The 20,942-nt window shown below is 44.4% G+C and overlaps 1 protein-coding gene across 3 annotated transcripts in view; it reads left to right on the forward strand.

The window, feature by feature from the left end:
* Nucleotides 1-20,942, forward strand: part of pot1 (protection of telomeres 1 homolog) — a 436,401-nt gene that overhangs the window by 153,334 nt on the left and 262,125 nt on the right. For all 3 annotated transcript variants that reach the window (XM_072484445.1, XM_072484444.1, XM_072484446.1), the window contains exon 7: nucleotides 11,386-11,500. In XM_072484445.1, the coding sequence (XP_072340546.1) occupies nucleotides 11,386-11,500 (115 nt within the window). The remainder of the gene's footprint in view (nucleotides 1-11,385; nucleotides 11,501-20,942) is intronic.

Below are 20,942 nucleotides of genomic sequence, written 5' to 3' on the forward strand. Positions count from 1 at the left end.
GGATCCAATCTGAACCAACATCAAAATTCCTTACATAAACCAAGTCGTCCACCTCAAATGTTCTTTCAGGTTTTCTCAAGTCATGATGCTTCTTCTGTGCCTTCTGCTTTACCTTTCCCGCCAAATTCGGAAATATCCGATCCATCCGTGTTCTGATGCAACTGCCCCATTTGCAACTTGGCAGATGCAACTGTGGCCGTCGGGAAATCCACGGGCGTGGGTGCACTGCTGGTGAAGCCGAGGATCCCGCAGACGGAGAATCCCGCCGGATACATTTGCTCACCTACCACTGTAACAGAGTACCTGTTTCCACGTCCATCCTAAGTGGCTGATCTTTTGCTATTAACGCAATTGTAATTGGGCCTGTCTTGCCCACCTTAATATTATTTAAACTGTACACGGGGGCGGCACGGTGGCGCAGTGGTTAGCACTGCTGCTCACTGCGGCGAGGACCTAGGTTCAATCCCGGCCCTGGTTCACTGTCCGTGTGGAGTTTGCAAATTCCCCCTGTATCTGCGTGGGTCTCACCCCCACAACCCAAAGATGTGCAGGGTAGATGAATTGGCCATGCTTAATTGCCCCTTAATTGGGAAAAATGAATTGGGCACTTTAAAATTTATTTTTAAAGAACGTTTAAACTTTACACTTCAGATTCGTTTTCAGCATTGTTCTCAACATTGTGTACTGGTGATAGAACTTTTTTTTGTTGGCCCTCTGTAGGCTCTGCCAGTCTTGCACTTCCTCCTAAAGTGCCCCCTCCTATTGCAGGCATAACATGGAGCTTCCCTGAATTTACATCTCTCCAGGGGGTGATCTCCCCCACACTGGAAGCATTCATCATAGCTCTTGGTCTGTGGACCAAATTTCCTATATCTCTGCACTCTCTTTTGCTCGCACCTCTTTGCTCGATACTTTCTGCGCCTTCACACCTGGCCAACAGTTTCCCACCAAACATAGTGGACCTTGCTTGCTTGCACGCTCTGCAGTTCCATCGCCCCCCTTTCGGCACTTTCCACAGCATGGGCGACCTCTAATGTCTTCTTTAAGGTATTAGATTCTTTAATGTCCCTGCTAACTATTTCTTTGTATGGCCATGACGTTAAGAGAAATGGGGCAGGCTTTGGACAGATAGCCATGTTCGGATCAAATGGCTCAGGTTTCCTAAAATGGGCATTTTCACACTCTCCGACTGCTGAACTAGGTTACTTCAAAGGCTTCCACATGAGTTCTACTCTCCCGAACTTTGCAGCATTAGCAAGGCACTTCCAGTGATCCTCGTCGGCAAATGTAATATCGTGAAAGACTGGCAACCATCAAGTAGATTCACGAATAAATGGTTTATTAAGACAAATAACTGTTTGTGGAGAGTGAGATAAAGGCTGTTACTCCATGACTCCAAACTCTTGAGGAACAGTAAAACCCACGCTCGACCCCAAGATTTGCATGCTCCAGCTCGATTCGCCCTATGGGTCATGTGACCCTTCTGAAAGGGCACCATACCAGACATAAGACATAACGAATGGTAGCTAGAGTTGAACATTTGGCCCTTAGAGTCATTTTAATCTTTACATACTATCCCCATATTCTTAGTACCAAAATTAAATCGATCTCTACCTTGAGTATGCCTAATGACTGAGCATTCATAAGCCTCTGGTTAGAGAATTCCAAAGGTACACAACCATTTGCAGCACGGTAGCATTGTGGATAGCACAATTGCTTCACCGCTCCAGGGCCCCAGGTTCGATTCCGGCTTGGGTCACTGTCTGTGCGGAGTCGGCACATCCTCCCCGTGTGTGCGTGGGTTTCCTCCGGGTGCTCCAGTTACCTCTCTCAGTCCAAAGATGTGCAGGTTAGATTGACTGGCCATGATAAATTGCCCTTAGTGTCCAAAATTGCCCTTAAGTGTTGGGTGGGGTTACTGGGATATGGGGATAGGGTGGAGGTGTTGACCTTGGGTAGGGTGCTCTTTCCCAGAGCCGATGCAGACTCGATGGGCCGAATGGCCTCCTTCTGCACTGTAAATTCTATGATTTGAGTGAAGAAATGTCTCATCATCTCTCTGCTAAATAACTTATTGTGACTCTGTGACCCGGTGTTCTAGTTTTTCCAACAGGAAATATTTTCTCAGCCTCGACCCTGGCAACCCCCTTAAAAACATTTAATTTTTCAATGAGCTGACCCCTCATTCTTCCAGTCAGTTAGTTAGATTGCACCAGCAGGCGAGTCAGCAACTGACACTGGCAGAGGGACTGGAGTGAGAGGAGGAGCCATTATTTTCAACAATTTAGTCTGACCTGGAATGTAGTGTGGCAAAAGCAGATTCAGTAACACCATTCTAAAGAGAATTGGATCTATAAATAAAATTAGAGGATCGCAGGGCAAGAACAGGGCACAGGGACTAGAACAAAGAAAAGTACAGCACAGGAACAGGCCCTTCGGCCCTCCAAGCCCGTGCCGACCATGCTGCCCGGCTAAACTACAATCTTCTACACTTCCTGGGTCAGTATCCCTCTATTCCCATCCTATTTATGTATTTGTCAAGATGCCCCTTAAATGCCACTATCGTCCCTGCTTCCACCACCTCCTCCGGCAGCGAGTTCCAGGCACCCACTACCCTCTGTGTAAAAAAAATAAATAAATAAAAATAAAAATAAAACCTTGCCTCTTCCATCTACTCAAAACCTTGCCCCTCGCACCTTAAACCTATGCCCCCTAGTAATTGACCCCTCTACCCTGGGGAAAAGCCTCTGACTATCCACTCTGTCTATGCCCCTCATAATTGTGTAGACCTCTATCAGGTCGCTCCTCAAACTCCGTCATTCCGGTGAGAACAAACCGAGTTTATTCAACCGCTCCTCATAGCTAATGCCCTCCATACCAGGCAAAATCCTGGGGGCAGCACGGTAGCATTGTGGATAGCACAATTGCTTCACAGCTCCAGGTTCGATTCCGGCTTGGGTCACTGTCTGTGTGGAGTCTGCACATCCTCCCCGTGTGTGCGTGGGTTTCTTCCGGGTGCTCCAGTTTCCTCCCACAGTCCAAAGGTGTGCAGGTTAGGTGGATTGGCCATGATAAATTGCCCTTAGTGTCCAAAATTACCCTTAGTGTTGGGTGGGGTTACTGGGTTATGCGGATAGGGTGGAGGTGTTGACCTTGGGTAGGGTGCTCTTTCCAAGAGTCGGTGCAGACTCGATGGGCCGAATGGCCTCCTGCACTGTAAATTCTATGATCTGTGATAAATCTCTTCTGCACCCTCTCTGAAGCCTCCACATCCTTCTGGTAGTGTGGCGACCAGAATTGAACACTATACTCCAAGTGTGGCCTAACTAAGGTTCTATACCGCTGCAACATGACTTGTCAATTCTTATACGCAATGCCCCGGCCAATGAAGGCAAGCATGCCGTATGCCCTCTTGACTACCTTCTCCACCTGTGTTGCCCCTTTCAGTGACCTGTGGACCTGTACACCTAGATCTCTCTCACTTTCAATACTCTTGAGGGTTCTACCATTCACTGTATATTCCCTCCCTGCATTAGACCTTCCAAAATGCATTACCTCACATTTGTCCGGATTAAACTCCATCTGCCATCTCTCCGCCCAAGTCTCCAAACAATCTAAATCCTGCTGTATCCTCTGACAATCCTCATCGCTTTATGCAATTCCACCAACCTTTGTGTCAGCTGCAAACTTACTAATCAGACCAGTTACATTTTCCTCCAAATCATTTATATATACTACGAACAGCAAAGGTCCCAGCACTGATCCCTGCGGAACACCACTAGTCTCAGCCCTCCAATTAAAAAAGCATCCTTCCATTGCTACTCTCTGCCTTCTATGACCTAGCCAGTTCTGTATCCACCTTGCCAGCTCATCCCTGATCCCGTGTGACTTCACCTTTTGTACCAGTGTACCATGAGGGACCTTGTCAAAGGCCTTACTGAAGTCCATATAGACAACATCCACTGCCCTACCTGCATCAATCATCTTTGTGACCTCTTCGAAAAACTCTATCAAGTTAGTGAGACATAACCTCCCCTTCACAAAACCATGCTGCCTCTCACTAATACGTCCATTTGCTTCCAAATGGGAGTAGATCCTGTCTCGAAGAATTCTCTCCAGTAATTTCCCGACCACTGACGTAAGGCTCACCGGCCTGTAGTTCCATCGATTATCCTTGCTACCCTTCTTAAACAAAGGAACAACATTGGCTATTCTCCAGTCCTCCGGGACATCACCTGAAGACAGTGAGGATCCAAAGATTTCTGCCAAGGCCTCAGCAATTTCCCTCTCTAGCCTACTTCAGTATTCTGGGGTAGATCCCATCAGGCCCTGGGGACTTATCTACAGTAATATTTTTCAAGACGCCCAACACCTCGTCTTTTTGGATCTCAATGTGACCCAGGCTATCTACACACCCTTCTCCAGACTCAACATCCACCAAATCCTTCTCTTTGGTGAATACTGATGCAAAGTATTAATTTAGTACCTCGCCCATTTCCTCTGGCTCCACACATAGATTCCCTTGCCTATCCTTCAGTAGGCCAACCCTTTCCCTGGTTACCCTCTTGCTTTTATGTACGTGTAAAAAGCCTTGGGGTTTTTCTTAACCCTATTTGCCAATGACTTTTCGTGACCCCGTCTCGCCCTCCTGACTCCTTACTTAAGTTCCTTCCTACTTTCCTTATATTCCACACTGGCTTTGGCTGTTCCCAGCCTTCTAGCCCTGAGAAAAACCTCCTTTTTCTTTTTGACAAGGCCTACAATATCTCTCGTTATCCAAGGTTCCCGAAATTTGCGCATTTATCCTTCTTCCTCACAGGGACATGCCGGTCCTGAATTCCTTTCAACTGACACTTGAAAGCCTCCCACATGTCAGATGTTGATTTACCCTCAAACATCCTATCTAGGTTCTTCAGTTCCTGCCTAATATTGTTAGAATTAGCCTTCCCCCAATTTAGCACATTCATCCTAGGACCACTATTATCCTGGTCCACCAACACTTTAAAACTTACTGAATTGTGATCACTGTTCCTGAAATGCTCCCCTACTGAAACTTCTTTCATCTGGCTGGGCTCATTCTCCAATATCAGGTCCAGTACAGCCCCTTCCTTAGTTGGACTGTCTACATATTGTTTTAAGAAGCTCTCCTGGATGCTCCTTACAAACTCTGCCCCGTTTAAGCCCCTGGCCCTAAGTGAGTCCCAGTCAATATTGGGGAAGTTGAAGTCTCCCATCACCACAACCCTGTTGTTTTTACTCTTTTCCAAAATCTGTCTACCTATCTGCTCCTCTATCTCCCGCTGGCTGTTGGTAGGCCTGTAATAAACCCCCAACATTGTGACTGCACCCTTCTTATTCCTGATCTCTACCCATATAGCCTCACTGCCCTCTGAGGTGTCCTCCCGTAGTACAGCTGTGATATTCTCTGTAACCAGTAGCGCAATTCCGCCACCCCTTTTACATCCCCTTCTATCCCGCCTGAAACATCTAAATCCTGGAACGTTTAGCTGCCAATCCTGTCCTTCCCTCAACCAGGTCTCTGTAATGGCAACAACATCATAATTCCAAGTACTAATCCAAGCTCTAAGTTCATCTGCCTTACCCAGAATACTTCTTGCATTAAAACATGTGCACATCAGGCCACCAGACCCGCTGTGTTCAGCAACATCTCACTGTCTTCTCTGCCTCAGAGCCATACTAAATGAACAGGTACTTTCAAAGGTTTGGTGCAAGTGCCATGGCCTGAATGGTCTTCTTGTTCGGTATCACCCTATCATTCCATGACTCTATAAGGGATTATTAGGAAAGGGCAGGGGACTGAATTTGGATGGTGTGCTCTTTCAGAGGTTCGGTGCAGATTCGATAGGCTGAATGGCCTCCTTCTGCACTGTAGGGATTCTATGACTCTCAAACTTGTACGCAGTTGCTATGATCCTGATAAAGAAGCATTGACATGAAACTCTGTTTCTCGCCTCATAAATGATACCTGATGTGCTAAGGAGTATTTCCAGCATTCTCTTTTTTTATTTTGGGTATCTGCAGCTTTGTTTGCATTTGGCTCTTTTTGTTTTGCTCTATTATTTAATGGAGGCGTTTTCAAAGTGCGTTTGCGATCCATGGGTGGGTTGTAGGTGAGTGTCTGGAGGGTCGCAGAGCGACCAGTAGTGGTATTCCTGGTCATGGTAGAAGTGCTCAATGGCCGCTATCGGCATTTTTATTGATCATGGCGGCCATTGCCGCCTTTTGAATGAGAAGAAAGGAGACTGTGGACAGTCTTCCGGCCAGAAGCGGCAATAATGAGTGGATAAAGCACCCTGTATGTATGCTTTTGCCGCCAAATCACCGAGGTGAGATTCCTCCATGTTCTAGCTGCTGGCAAGCAAATTAAGAGGACTATGAAGATGAATCGTTTTCTTACAAAGAAGAGATGGCCACAGACACAAATAGGCAGTGTATCACACATCAGAATATGCTGGAGAGAGCTGATCAGGAGAGTCCAGGGCAGGTTAGAGCAGTGCTAGTGTTAGCTCTGTGCAGAGCTCAAGAGCCTCTGGTTAACAGCCTACAAGGAAGAAACTTAACTCGGGAACAAAGTAGTATAAAGATGATTTCTTAAGGTATGGTTTTGTCAATTGTGCCAGTGTAAATAGTGGTGGATGAAAAATGTCTTTAGGGGTTGAGACCCCAGAGTCCATTATTAACTTACAGCCAACTCCAAATGAAAAGACTACGCTTCTGTATCTTGATTGTAACTGCACATTAAAAACACACCAAAAGCCCATGACATGGTCAGCATTCTGGAGTAGCATCTCTCAGAAGTATCCAGTGCTGAGTAAATCAAGCATTTTGTTGTTAATGCCTTTCACATTGACCTATATGCACGAGGTTGGATTTTCTGTTCACACAAAGATAAATACAGCACAAAGGAACTGGCTGAACTCTGCACCCAATAGGCACATTTCTCTCTCCTCCTGTGAACCTGATTGGAGTATGATCATGAGGGCCAAGCTGGCTCTCCTTTCGCATTAAATAATAATAATCGCTTATTGTCACAAGTAGGCTTCAATGAAGCTACTGTGAAAAGTCCCTGGTCACCACATTCCGGTGCTTGTTCGGGAAGGCCGGTACGGGAATTGAACCCGCGCTGCTGGCCCTGTTCTGCATTACAAGCCAGTTGTTTAGCCCACTGTGGAAAGGCAAACGAGCGTGGAGTGAGTCGCGAGGGTAGGCCGCTTGGCAAAGGTGGGTCCTAGGAAAGAAAGTTTGCAAAACACCGCCTTAATGAATACATTGCTGTCTGCAGTGAGCGATTGTCGCTTGCATTGTGTGTGTTTAATGGATTTGGTCGATCGCGCATCTCTTGCTGGAACACATTGCTTCCTCAAGCCATCCAGTATTTGTTGCATGAGGTGAAGGAGTTGCATGCAGACACAGGGGAATACTGCAACTATTGTTCACAAGCATCGCTTAAGACTGAATAAGGCAAATTGAAAGGCCTAGTTCCTGGTCACCCAGAAACAACAGTGATTTAGTGGCTATGCAAAGCAAACTAAGTAAGCAAAATATCAACCATGTAGCCCACAGCTAGCTGAACTTTACAGAAAAATGGGTGGATAACTTAAACAATCGCTCCTTTGCAGGTAAATCAGTGGAGTAAAATTGTAACAGACACAGGACACACTAACAAATAAATAACATTCTACTGCACTGGGATCTCAAGCAGAGCTGCCATAAAGTGGACAAATTCTAGCTGTGAGAATTTAAGTTGTGAGGCACCTACCACTCTATTTCTGTATCTCTTTGCTTTCGCAACCCATCTGTTTGTGGATTTGCAAGTGAAAGAGGAGAGAAAGCTGGGGGTGGCAAAGCTAATCCGCTATTCGGTGCGCTAAAGTAAGATGTCTATTACTGAGGAGTTTATCAATTTCAAAGATGATTTTCTCTGTTTCCCTGGATGCTTGGATAGCTGTGTTTCCATAGTCTCACAATGCCTTGCTCTCCTGTGATATGCAGCAAAGATAAATAGAGGGGATTAGAGGCATATTGCGATCTTCTGTGCGAGAATTCTCCACAAATGCGAGAGAATTGGCGGCCCTTGCTAAACAGATTACAGAAAGGCGACAATATTGAAAGGTGTGATGTGTTGAATATTGAGTAGTTGTGAGCTTGTGGATCAGGGTCCCTACTCTGGCAATACGAGCACTGATTCTAAACCTCCTGCAAATTCCACAGCAGTGAAACTTGAACATCGCTTGAAAAGTCTGATTGATTTGGCTGAAAAATATTGGCGATTGGCTCTGAGCCTAAACCGATATCCTGAAGCACTATAAGCATGATCAAAGCTAAACTCATCGCAGTCAGTTTGAATGAAACATTGCTGTTAATTCAAATTGATCTGCGAGATATGTGACTGCTGTTATATTACCAGGCGTCCACGAATATAAAGTGATTTTGAATATGTGTCGGTACCAAAATGGTAGGAAAACCTTTGTGTTGAATGCAGATTTGATTCCCAAGTGCACCACAACAGGGAGATGTTGAGACCATCTCCAGTCAGTAGACGTTCGTCTTTTTTGCTTTGTAACCCGTTGTGCAAAATCTCTAGTCTGCCCGAGGCTGCATTTTTAAAACTGTCCCATTGTGCCTTAAACCTTTGTGCGAAATATTTTGAATGCTTCTTTATAGCAATGTACTTAATTTGACAAGCAGTCAGATATGCAAATAGGATATGTTTGTTTACCATCAAGCAATTTTGATTCGAAAGATAATGTTACTGAATTGAATCTTGATACCTATTCTGAGCTTTTTACAGCACTAGTAGTGTTGATGCTATGAATTAAGATTCCTGCCTAGCTTTCTGCCCGGTCTCTTGAGCCTGCTCCGCCATTTTATAAGATCGTGGCTGATCTGATTATGGCGGTGGCATAGTGGTGTTGTCATTAAACTAGTAAACCAGAGACCCAGAGTAATGCTCCGGGGACACTGGGTTCAAATCCCGCCACTGCAGATGGTGAAATTTGAATTCAATAAAAATCTGGAATTAAAAGCCTAATGATAACCATGAAACCATTGGTGTAAAACCCCATCTGATTCACTAGGGAAGGAAATCTGCTGTCTGGTCTGGCCTACATGTGACTCCAGGTCCACAGCAACGTGGTTGACACTTAACCGGGCAATTAGGGATGTGCAATAAATTGGTCCCAGCCTGCGATACCCATGTCCCATAAACAAATAAAGTCACAAAAGTCCTCCAGTTTCATGTTTGCCCCTACCCCTTAATGTGATTAGCATGTCACTTACACTCTGCCGTCAATTGTGGTTGGAAACCTTGTGCGAGCTGCATTTTGAAGCAAAATTACAAAAATGCCAACAACTTGTAACTGATTTTCAAAGTACATGTCATCTGGCAATCCAAGTGATGGGTTTTGCTTGTGGCGTTAGGACGCTGCTAATACTTTCATTTCATGATATTGTAAAAGGTTGGTGGATGGACGACGTCCTCCTCTATTAAAAGCACAACTTTATTTTCAGTTTTAATAAGTGCAAATGATGATGCATCCCAGGCCCAAGTGTGGCACAAGAGCAATTCATTAAATTTGCTGCATCAAAGCAATCTTAGTATTTGGATAAGATGGAGCAAGGTTTCCTTTGTGTACATAGAGAAAGCAGTAAGATGTGATTTTATTTAATCCAAATCAATCAGTCAAACCACCCTTGCTGTCACATGGTAAGTGGACAAGAAACAGTAGATTGCTGCAGTCGTGTTACACAATTCATGATCACCGTGAGCCATAACGGGGTGGGGTGGTGCAGTTTGTTGTGAGCTACTGCGTCCAGTGTGGACTCTCTTTGGGTTGGGCCACTGTTGTTCGATGTCCTCATCTGGCCTTCTTCATGTGCTCGGCTCTCTGTCAAAAGAGGCCATCGTGTCTGCACCAACACTTCGAAAGATCACCTACCGAGGCTCAATTCTCCGCCTGGTAACTCCACTCTGAAGGGGCAATTTGTCATGGTGGCCAATCCACCTAACCTGCACATCTTTGGAATGTGGGAGTAAACTGGAGCACCCGGAGGAAAACCACACGGACATGCGAAGAATGTGCAAACTCTGCACGGACAGTCAGCTAATGCCAGAATCGAACTTGGGACCTTGGTGCTCTGAGGCAGCAGTGCTAACCACTGTGCTATCGTGCGGCCCCGTTATGTTCATGATGTTGAGATTTTTCATCACGGTTGTAGACTGGTCAATTCTCAAGCCAGGCAAGAATCTTTATCATACAGTGGACAGGGACAGCCATGGCTCAGTATTGGCATTCTCTCCTGAGACAGAAGATTCTGGGTTCTAGTCCACAGAAATAAGAACACAATCCAGGCCGCCACTCCATAGCAGTGTTGAGGGAGGCACTACCATTTGGTTGAAATGTTAAACTGGGGCCTCATGTCTCCTCTCAAATGGATGTAATGGATTATGCGAACAAGAGCAGATGAGTTCTTCCCGAAGCTTTGACCAATATTTATCACCCCCCACCCCCTGCCAGATCACTAAATTACCTGATTATTGTGGGAGCTTGCCGAGTGCAAACTGCCATGGTTTCCTCAAAACAACAGTCAAAAGCACATCAGAGGCCATAAGATGCTTTGAGACAACCTGAGGTGGTGAAAGGAGATATATAAATGCATTCCTTTTTAGCAGCGGACTTTGAGGGACTTCTCTGTAGCAGGTAGGTACATCCAATTTTTCTAAAAGATTCAAACATCTCTTCAAAAGCTTTGAATAATAATAATAAGCACATGTCCGTATTATAAATCGATGGACAGAGCTATGGAATAAGATTAATTGTTCAGTCATGGGTGTTTTTTATCTTTTGAGAATTCTAAATGAGATTTAATCAATTTTTAAAAAACCGTTTCAATGATTTTGACAGAAAAACCAAGGTAAACACAGTCGTTTGTAGAACTTGAAAGTTCAGTATAAATGCTCATGATTCAGAAGTTGTGTGCATTCCGCACAATAAAATAGCGAGTCCTTCCTACATCTTCAGGGTTGCCAGGGGCACTTGATTTCTTTTTTCTCTTTTATCGATCAGTGGCTTTGACCAGTTTTTTATTACCTTGCTACCCAAGGTTCATTAGGTGGTTTTAAGTTGGTTCATGTGGTCTTTGCACTGAAAGGTAATGAACAGCCTTGTCCAAAGCAAGGTGCTTACATTTCCCTGTAGTAATGGAATTACCTTTGTAACGCCACATCGACAGGAGTATGTAACAAACAGCCTATTAACCAAGGTCTCCTTTTAAATTTAGATTTGTCATTAATTTGTGCTGAATGATTCCAGTCTGTGGAATGACATTCCCCTGTTGTGACTATTGTTTTTGTGCCACCTTCAGATTGGAACGCAGGATTATACTTATGTACCATTAAATCAAATCAAAGATGGAGTCACTGTAAATGTGTATGGCGTTGTGAAATTCTTCAAGCCTCCGTATCGCAGCAAAGGAACAGGTGCGTAAAGGAATATATGATTTACACATGGTCAAAGGTTTAGGCTAAGTAAAGTCGTTCAAAGAATGAGAGGTGATCTCATTAAAATGTAAGGAATTCTTACAGGGCGGAATGTTTCCCCTGGCTGGTGAGTCTGCAACGAGGGGACAAAATCTCACAATACGGGGCAGGCATTTAGGGCTTTGGCACGGTGGCACACTGGTTAGCACTACTGCCTCACAGCACCAGGGACCCGGGTTTGATTCCGGCCTTCGGTGACTGTGTGGAGTTTGCACTTACTCCCCGTGGCTGCATGGGTTTCCTCCGGCTGCTCTGGTTCCTCCTCCTCTTCCCCCCCCCCCCCCCCCCCCCCCCCCCCCCCTTTGTATCCAAAGATGTGCAGTTCAGGTGGATTAACCATAAACAATTCCCTTACCAGCTTACCTGAACAGGTGCCGGAACATGGCGACCAGGGGCTTTTCGCAGTAACTTCATACTTGTGACAATAAAAGGTTATTGATATTATCAAAGTTACGGGGATAGGGCAGGGGAGTAGGCCTAGATAGGGTGCTCTTTGGGAGGGTCGGTGCAGACTCGATGGGCCGAATGGCCTCCTTCGGCACTGAAGGAATTCTATGGGAAACATAACTTCCAAGGAGGAATTTCTTAATTCAGAGGGTGGTGAATCTTTGTAATTCTCTGCACTAGAGGGTTGTGGAAGCTCAGTAACTGAACATGTTCAAGATGGAAATTGATAGATTTCTGGATATTAATGACACAAATGGATATGGAGAGAGAGGAGAAATATACTGTAAAAGTTAGACTACCAGCCATAATTTTTTTCAATGGTGGAGGAGGCTTGATGACTCGAATGACCAACTCCTCCTGTGTTCCTAAAAGTGTAACATTACATACATTCAAACTTTGTAAATAAATGTATACATGTTGTGCATGGTCAAAGAATTACGCAGCACTGAATGAACCTTAATGTGACCGTCTATCACCCCACTATCGGCTGTTTGGATTAGCCGCCCACTTACCCTATTCCCCTGCTCTTTCCCCATATCCTTCCAAATTGTTCTCTTTCAAAGATTTATCTATTTTGCTTTGAGAAGCGACTTTGGATTCTGCTTCACCACTGTTTCTAATAGGGCAGCCCACATTCTAATAAATGGTCTCAAGTTACTGACTCGATCATGCGATGAAAATAGTTTATCTTCGTTTACATTTTCAAAGCCCCCTTCTCATTTTGAACTTCTATCAGAGCTTCATATATTCTTCTCTGTTGCCAAGAAAAGAATCCCTGTTTTTCCAAGTCAACAAATGATAATTGGAGCTTCTTCACCCGGTGATCATCTTGTACATGATAAGAATGCATCTTATTTTTATGAAGCGTATCCATTGCATGTGGCAATAACATGTATACTAATTATAATTAAAATGTGTAATATATCAATGTTTTGATGGAAAATGTTACATTTATGGTTGAAAGTAAAAAATGAAAGGATGCATTTGCTTTACATTCTATCCTGTAAGTTTTACTGACTGCTGTGTTTGATAGAGGTGCTGAGCAGCTGGATTAGTTAGGGTGATAAAAAAAACAGGAAATGCTGACATGCATCGGTGGAGAGAGAAACAGTTAAGGTTTTGAGTCGAATATAATTCTTCAGAGCTCAGTTCTCAAAAATCAATATTTTCTACCATCCTTAATTGCCCAGAGAAGGTAATAATGAACCATCATCTTCAGCCATTGCACCTCACGTGGTGTAGGTACACCCACAGTGCTGTTAGGGATAGAGAGAGAGAGTTCCATGATTTTGACCCGGTGACAGTGAAGAAACGCTGATATAGTTCCAAGTGGTGTTTGATTTGAACAGGAACTTGAACAGGTGGTGTTCTGCAAGCCTTGGTCTTCCCGGACGTGAATGTTTAAGGTGGTGGATGGGGCACCCGTCAAATTGACTGCTTTATCCTGGATGGTTTTAAGCTCCTTGAGTTGTAAGAGCTGTACTCATCCAGACAAGTGGAGCATATTCCTTCACGTTACTGATTTCTGCCTTTTAGATGGTGGATGGGTTTTGGGAGCCAGAAGGTGAGTTGCTGTCTGCAAAATTCTAATGTAGAAAGCCTTTGACCTGCTCTTGTAACCAGATTATTTATCTAACTGGTCTCATTAAAGTTCTGGTGAATACTAACTCCCTGAAATGGTGGGTGAGTCAGTGGTGGCACTGTAATTAAAAGTGGAGAAGAGGTAGTCATTGCCTGGCACATGTGGCACAAATGATACTTGCCACTCCCAAACCTGAATGATGCCTGGGTTCTTGCTGCATGCGGACATGGGCTGCTTCAGTAAATGAGGCGTGTTTTCAATGGAACTGAACATTGCAATCATCAGCGAACACCCTCACATATGCTGAAGGGAAGGTTGTTGATGAGGCAACTAAGATGCATGCCCTTCAATTATCATCATTACCATTATCATGTGTACTTTGCCCGAAGGGCAGATCCTTGGCTCATAGTCTCCTCCATGTCGCTCTATCCTGTGCTTCCTTCAATACCTTCCTTCAATTTTCCGGCCAAACAGCAATGATATTCTCTTCCTCCCTCTTCCTCTTTTTCTTTGGCAGCTTCCCTCCATGACATCTCTTACTAATCTGTTTCCTCGTAAGATGTCCCTTACCCGGTCTCTCTGTCTAGTAATATGCAGAAAATGTCTTTGTTCGTTCACCCTCTTAGCACTTCAGCATTTGTTACATTTCTGCCCAGCCAATCCTCTCCCTTCTCCTTCAAACCCACATTTCAAAGCTATTTAGCAAGATGGTCTCCTCTTTCTGTAAGATCCAAGTCTCTCATCCCTCCAAGCCAAGCCCTTTACAAGTCACTTTTTGAGTTGTTTATTCAGCTATCTGGTTAGTAACTGTCACTTACTTACCAAACATCCCTCTTCCCATTGCTATACTTGTTAGTATTCCTTTTTTTCATCTTCCATCGATTTCCTAAATACATGAGTTCTGGCACCTCTTCTAGTTCTCTTCTATGAATGTATAAATATTTCTTGGTGATTATTAAGTATGCATCACTTTGGTTTTGTCAATGTTCACTTTCGTTCCAAGGTTCATGCCTGCTGTTACTAGTCTGTCTGCTAGTCTTTGTCATCCTTCCTCTGTACTTGCTACAAGTGCTTTGTTATTGCCAATCTAACTGATTTAATTTGTCCCCAACCTTAATGCCAGATTCTGTGTCTTCACACACTTCTTTGATCATTGCTTCAGTATAGACATTGGCAAGGATTGGCGATAGACGACACCCTTGCTGAAATCCTCTTCCAATTGCACATGGTTCTGACTCCTTGTTGGCTACCTTTTTAGAATCATAGAATCCTTACAGTCCAGAAGGAAACCATTCGGCCCAGCGAGTCAGTACTGACCCTCTGAAAGAGCACCCTACCTAGGCCCACCACAGCCTTATTCCCGTACCCCATCTAACTTGCACATCTTTGGACACTTAAGGGGCAATTTATCGTGGCTAATCCACCTAAACTACACATCTTTGGACTGTGGGAGGAAACCGGAGCACCCGGAGGAAACCCACACAGACACTGAGAGAAAGTGCAGACTCCACACAGTCACCCAAGACTGGAATCGAACCCGGGTCGCTGGCGCTGTGAGGCAGCAGTGTTAACTACTGTACCACTGTGCCACCTGGTCACTGTTTATCCCAAGTACAAATTTCCTATGAGTCACCTACCTCGCCAGTCTACTCCAATGCCTTTCAGCATTTAAAAAAAAATACATTTAGAATACCCAATTATTTTTTTTTCCAATTAAGGGGCAGTTTAGCGTGGCCAATCCACCTAACCTGCACATCTTTGGGTTGTGGGGGTGAAATCCATGCAGACACTAGGAGAATGTGCAAACTCCACATGGACAGTGACCCCGGGCCGGGATTCGAACCCGGGTCCTCAGTGCCGTAGAGCCAGTGCTAACCACTGCGCCACTTGCTACCCTCCTCCTCTTTCCCCCCCCCCCCCCCCCTGTTTTTCAGCATTTTTTGACAGTTTAATCCAGTTGAGAGCTTAATCCAACCAAATGCTTTTCCGAAGTTAATGAAATAAACATATAATTCCTGTCCAAACTCTAAATTGCGTTCACTCATTAATCTTTGATCACTTCTCTTGTCCCCTTTTCTCCTGGAATCCAAAATGGGTCATCTTCGATGTACTTTTCTTTCCCACCCACTCATTTTGTTACAACTCTCAACACAACCTTGGATGCTTGGACCATCAGACTATTTGTACGAACGTCAGAGCATTGACATGCCTTTGGTTCTTTCGTAGGGTGATTGCTATTGTGATGTCGTCCGGCCCTTCTCTTGACTAATTATCTTTACACAGCGTAGCAAACGTTGATCTAAGTTTTTAATCAACTTGTCTTTCTACTTTTCCAGTTTTTAAACTCATTTATTGCTGCTCCCATCTCGTTCTCTAGAAACTGAGGTTAATGTTCCTCTCTTCTTCTCGCGTAATCATTTTAGGTTTTTTCTTTTTTTTCTGCATATAGTTCTTCAATATGCTCCTTCCATTTTTTTCTTATTTAAACCGGGTTTGTTAATAACACAACCTTCCTTACACTTTGTGACTTGTTATGAGTCCTTTATAGTGGAATAGAAACATAGAATCCCTACAGTGCAGAAGGATTCTGCACCTACCCTCTGAAAGAGCACCACACCTTGGCCCTATCCCCGTAACCCCACCTAACTGTTGGACACTAAGGGGCAATTTAGCATGGACAATCCACCTAACCTGCACATCTTTGGACTGTGGGAGGAAACCGGCACACCCGGAGGAAATAAGGAATTGAACCCACCTCCCTGCCGTTGTGAGGCAGCAGTGCTAATCACTGTGCCACCGTGCCACTAATCTCCTTTGCTTTTTCATACATGATGTCTACCCTTCCTGGTCTATCTAATTCTTTGAGGATGTCGCACTACTCTTTCCACCATTGTTTCCATTCCTTTTCTGTTTCTCTTTTTAACTTGTTAATTCAAATTGGCAAATTCTTGAATCTATTTGCATTGCTCATTTGTGTTGGTGGCATCCTTGTCTTTTCTAGCTATTGCTTTGTCTACATCATTTTATTCTTCTAGCCTCTCCAGTATCTGTAGGTTCCACCTCTGATCTTCTTCGATCGAAGTACTGTTGCCGTTTTCACAAGATTATGATCTGAGTCTGTGTCGGCTCCTGGATGAGCTTTCATGTTCGTAACACTGTTGCGGTATCTTTGTCTCATATCCAGTTGAAGTCTTCCTGTATTGCCAAATATGTCCCATGAATATCATTTTCTTGTATGATGCCTGAACCAAGTATTTGTTATCACAAGTACTGATCTGCAGAAATCTACCAATTCCTGTTCTTGCTCATTTTTTTTCCAAGACTATGTGGACTCCAATAATCACGACCATTTTCCTTTGTGCATTGTATGTGGAGCCAGTGGAGAGGTTCCCCCCCCCCCCTTATTCTCATTGGCTGTATTGCTCAAACAAAATTTTTTGATTTGTTCGCTAAGACGCAGTTTATGTGGGGCAAAACTACTCGAATGTCCCATCGATTTGATGAGATGGATAAGAATTACAAGCTGAGTCAAATGAAAAAAATGATTTACAGAATGCCTGTCTACTTGGAGCTTTATGACTGAAGATTTGCGAGGTTGGTCAACTTTGCTACTTAAAGAAATTGAATGGGTTTTACCATCTATTAGCTTCCTCTGATGCTTTAGTTCTCTGTGCGACTGAGATGTATCCACTTTTCATTGCACGCTTAATCAATGGGAACGATTGCCTGAGTAAAATTGAGATGTGGAGTGTTAAAAAGTGAATAAATATGCTGTTAATCTTCATTTACAGGCAGATTGTAGTGATCTGCCATCTGCTGTTGAAAGTAAGACACCAGATGCTCTTCACCTACGTATTTCTTAGATAGCAGCTTGTTATAAACTTAGGCCATTCATTGAACTCTCGTGCAGGGAATATCTTCACATTCCGTGAGCCAAAACTAAAATTTGACTGTTAAATTATGGCCCTGATTTACAACTGTTCACGTTTGTTTTTGATAAAGGTGTCAAGCTTCCCAAAAATCAGAATGCAATATTTTTAAAAACATTTTATTGAATGTTCCTTGTCCATAGCTTTAATTTAGGAAAAGCAGTTAATAAAAAGACTTATTCTGTCGTTCAGTTCGAGCATGTACATTGTGTTACATTTCCCTTGATGCATCAGTCAGCATCATGTACTAAGGAATACTTTCTCTTCAGCAGTTTATTTCTTTTAACAATGGCTAGAGGGAAGATTGCAAAGGATTTGCTGAGATAAAATTCATTTAAAAAAAAAAAAAAAAAAATCATTAATGGAATGTGGGCATTGCTGGCTAGGCCAGCATTTATTGCCCATTACGTATTGACCTCGAGAAGATGGCGGTGAGCTGCCGTTGCAGTCCATGCAGTGTAGGTACACCCACAATGCTGTTTGGGAAGGAATTGCAGGATTTTGACCCAGTGACAGTGAAGAAATATATTGCCGTTTCTAAGTCAGGATGGTGAGTGGCGTGGAGGTACATTGAATCTGGCTGGCTGTTGGGAGGGTAGGCCTTGGGAGCAGGCAAGAGACAGGGACAGCTCAAAAAGAATGCGGCTTTTGAGTTTTTGTTTGTAGACATGGCGGGATGGTGTGAGAACACAGGCCAGTGAGTGAGATAGGATCTCACAGCCAAGAGAGCACAGATAAAGAGAGATCAGAAGGCGAGGGGAATATTGAAAGGCCGGGTCACTGGGAGATTGTGAACCGGAGAGAGAACAAATTGTTGAGGTGGGGGCTGTGACTGAATTTTGGGGTGGGAGGGGGTGCGGTGAAGGGGTGTTGGAGGTGGCAGGGAGAAATAGGTTTGATTGTCCACTTTTCTTTGTCCGCAAGTGGTGTAGGAAACGGCACTTTACCCATTCCAGGCAGCTGTCCTCACTTTCTTTAGTTGTCAGGCCATGATTCAACCTAAAATGGAGCTGAAGTCTGAGGCGTAAAGTATTTGAGTGCACGGGCTCCTGGGCGTGGTTTGGTGCCCGCTCTATTGCTCCACCTCTGTTAAAACTAGGTAGGCAGGTTAGGGGATTTGACATTTTTTACACCCCACCCATTTTCGGGGGCTAAAATTCCCCTCATTGAATGAAAGGTCACAGAAGGTTTAAAATGAGCATTCTGGGAGTGATTAATTTTACCGCCCTCCATAAAAGCTTTTTTTTAAAAATGATCTTCAAATTCCCCAATGACTACCAAAATGATCTGATGGGATGGGGCAAATTTGACATTAGCTACTGTGCTCCAGATGGTGGTCCTGATTGAACATGGCATAATCTGGAGGGCAAAATCAGTGACTAAGCCAGTCCTCATTAGCCTTGTGCTTCTTGTAGGAAAATTGACTGCTTGTCTTTCTAAGTAAAGTATAGGATGTAACAATAGGAAGAATGGGTACGATTCGGAAGAATGTTGCAGCCAGGCGGTCTGAGGCACAGAGACATTATGCCATCGTGATTGCCAGAAGGCAAGATTCAGATTTGACTAAAGGATCATTTTGTTTGGGCCCCTTCATGTGCTTGATGGATTATCATAGATTATCATAGATTATCATAGAATTTACAGTGCAGAAGGAGGTCATTCGGCCCATCGAGTCTGCACCGGCTCTTGGAAAGAGCGCCCTACCCAAGGTCAACACCGCCACCCTATCCCCATAACCCAGTAACCCCACCCAACACTAAGGGCAATTTTGGACACTAAGGGCAATTTATCATGGCCAATCCACCTAACCTGCACATCTTTGGACTGTGGGAGGAAACCGGAGCACCCGGAGGAAACCCACGCACACACGGGGAGGACGTGCAGACTCCGCACAGACAGTGACCCAAGCCGGAATCGAACCCGGGACCCTGGAGCTGTGAAGCAATTGTGCTATCCACAAGGCCACCGTGCTGCCCTTTAATGAGGGTAATGAGCAAAGACTGTCTCATTAACGTAGGCACTTACTAATTAGAACTATTGACAGAATTGCAAGTTTGAGTTTGGCAAATTTTCCTTATTTTGTTTTCAGTAAGTTCACTTTGTTTTTTTAGCGGATACAGAGCTTCATTCCCTCATTTTAAGTCCCGATGAGTGTTTTGCATCTTACGAAGCAAGAAAGACCTGGGGTGCATCGTGACCATTGTTCAAGTGCCATGTGATCATCTAAGGCCTCAAAATGGGAGCATGAATTGTGTTCAGACTTATGACTAGAAGTACACTGCCCACTTATTGGATGAGGATTAACAAAAGGCATCTTTATCCACATCTGACAGACTGTGGTCCTTTTGCATAATCAAATGTGGAGCTTAATAGCTGCTTTATTTCTCTGCTGAAACATGGAGTTGCATGGGCATTGGCTATACACTGGTAAAACCAACAGAAGCATCCCTCACGTAAAATAAAAGATCAGTACTTCATCTCAAATACTATCCCATTTGTCATTGCACCCGGTCCCAAAAATCCCCAAAGCCTCTCCCCTTCCATCTCCAGGCCCTGACCTCTGGTAGCTCTCTCTCTCTCCGCCCCCCCCCCCCCCCCCCCCACCACCCCCGACCCTTCCACCAAAGCTGTCTACCCTGAATCCAGCTACTGAACTGGAGAACCTACAGTCCATCGAAATGATACAGCACAGAAGGGGGCCATTCGACCCACCTTGTCCATGCTAACCCAACGTCACCCGGGTGTCCTTCCTAATCCTATCTTCCTGCGCATGGCCCACAGCCCTGAAGCTTCCAGCACTTAAGGTGCAGATCCAGGTACTTTTTTAAGCGTTTAAGGAGGCTGCCCAAACCACCAACTTAGGCAGAGAATTCCAGACACCCATCGCCCTCTACGTAAAGTTTCTCCTCATGTCCCCTCCTTTAGCCACTTAGCTTGAATCTCTGACCCCTGGTATTTGAACTGTCTGCCAAGAAAAAGAGGTTCCTCTTGTCTACTCTACCTCTACCCCTCACAATTTTGTATACCTCAATCATGTCACCCCTCGACCTTCTCTGTTCCAAGGAAAACAACCCCAATCTCTCCTGGTAGCTACAATTCTCCAGTGGTGGCAACGTTCTAGTAAATCTTCTCTGCACTCTCTCCAGAGTAATTACATCCTTCCTGTAATGTGGTGACCAGAGCTGCACACAATACTCCAGTTGTGGCCTCACCAGTGTCTTGCATCCATCATGGTATTCCTACTTTTGTATTCTATCCCTCTGCCAATGAAGGAGAGCATTCCATTTGCCTTCTTTACAACCTTATCTACCTGTACTGCTACCTTTAGGGACCTGTGCACTTGCACGCCAAGATCTCTCACCTCATCTACCCCTCTCAGTATATTCCCGTTTATTGTGTATTCCTTTTTACTGTTTGACCTCCC

Source organism: Scyliorhinus torazame, chromosome 19, assembly GCF_047496885.1.
Source record: "Scyliorhinus torazame isolate Kashiwa2021f chromosome 19, sScyTor2.1, whole genome shotgun sequence".
NCBI lineage: Eukaryota > Metazoa > Chordata > Chondrichthyes > Carcharhiniformes > Scyliorhinidae > Scyliorhinus > Scyliorhinus torazame.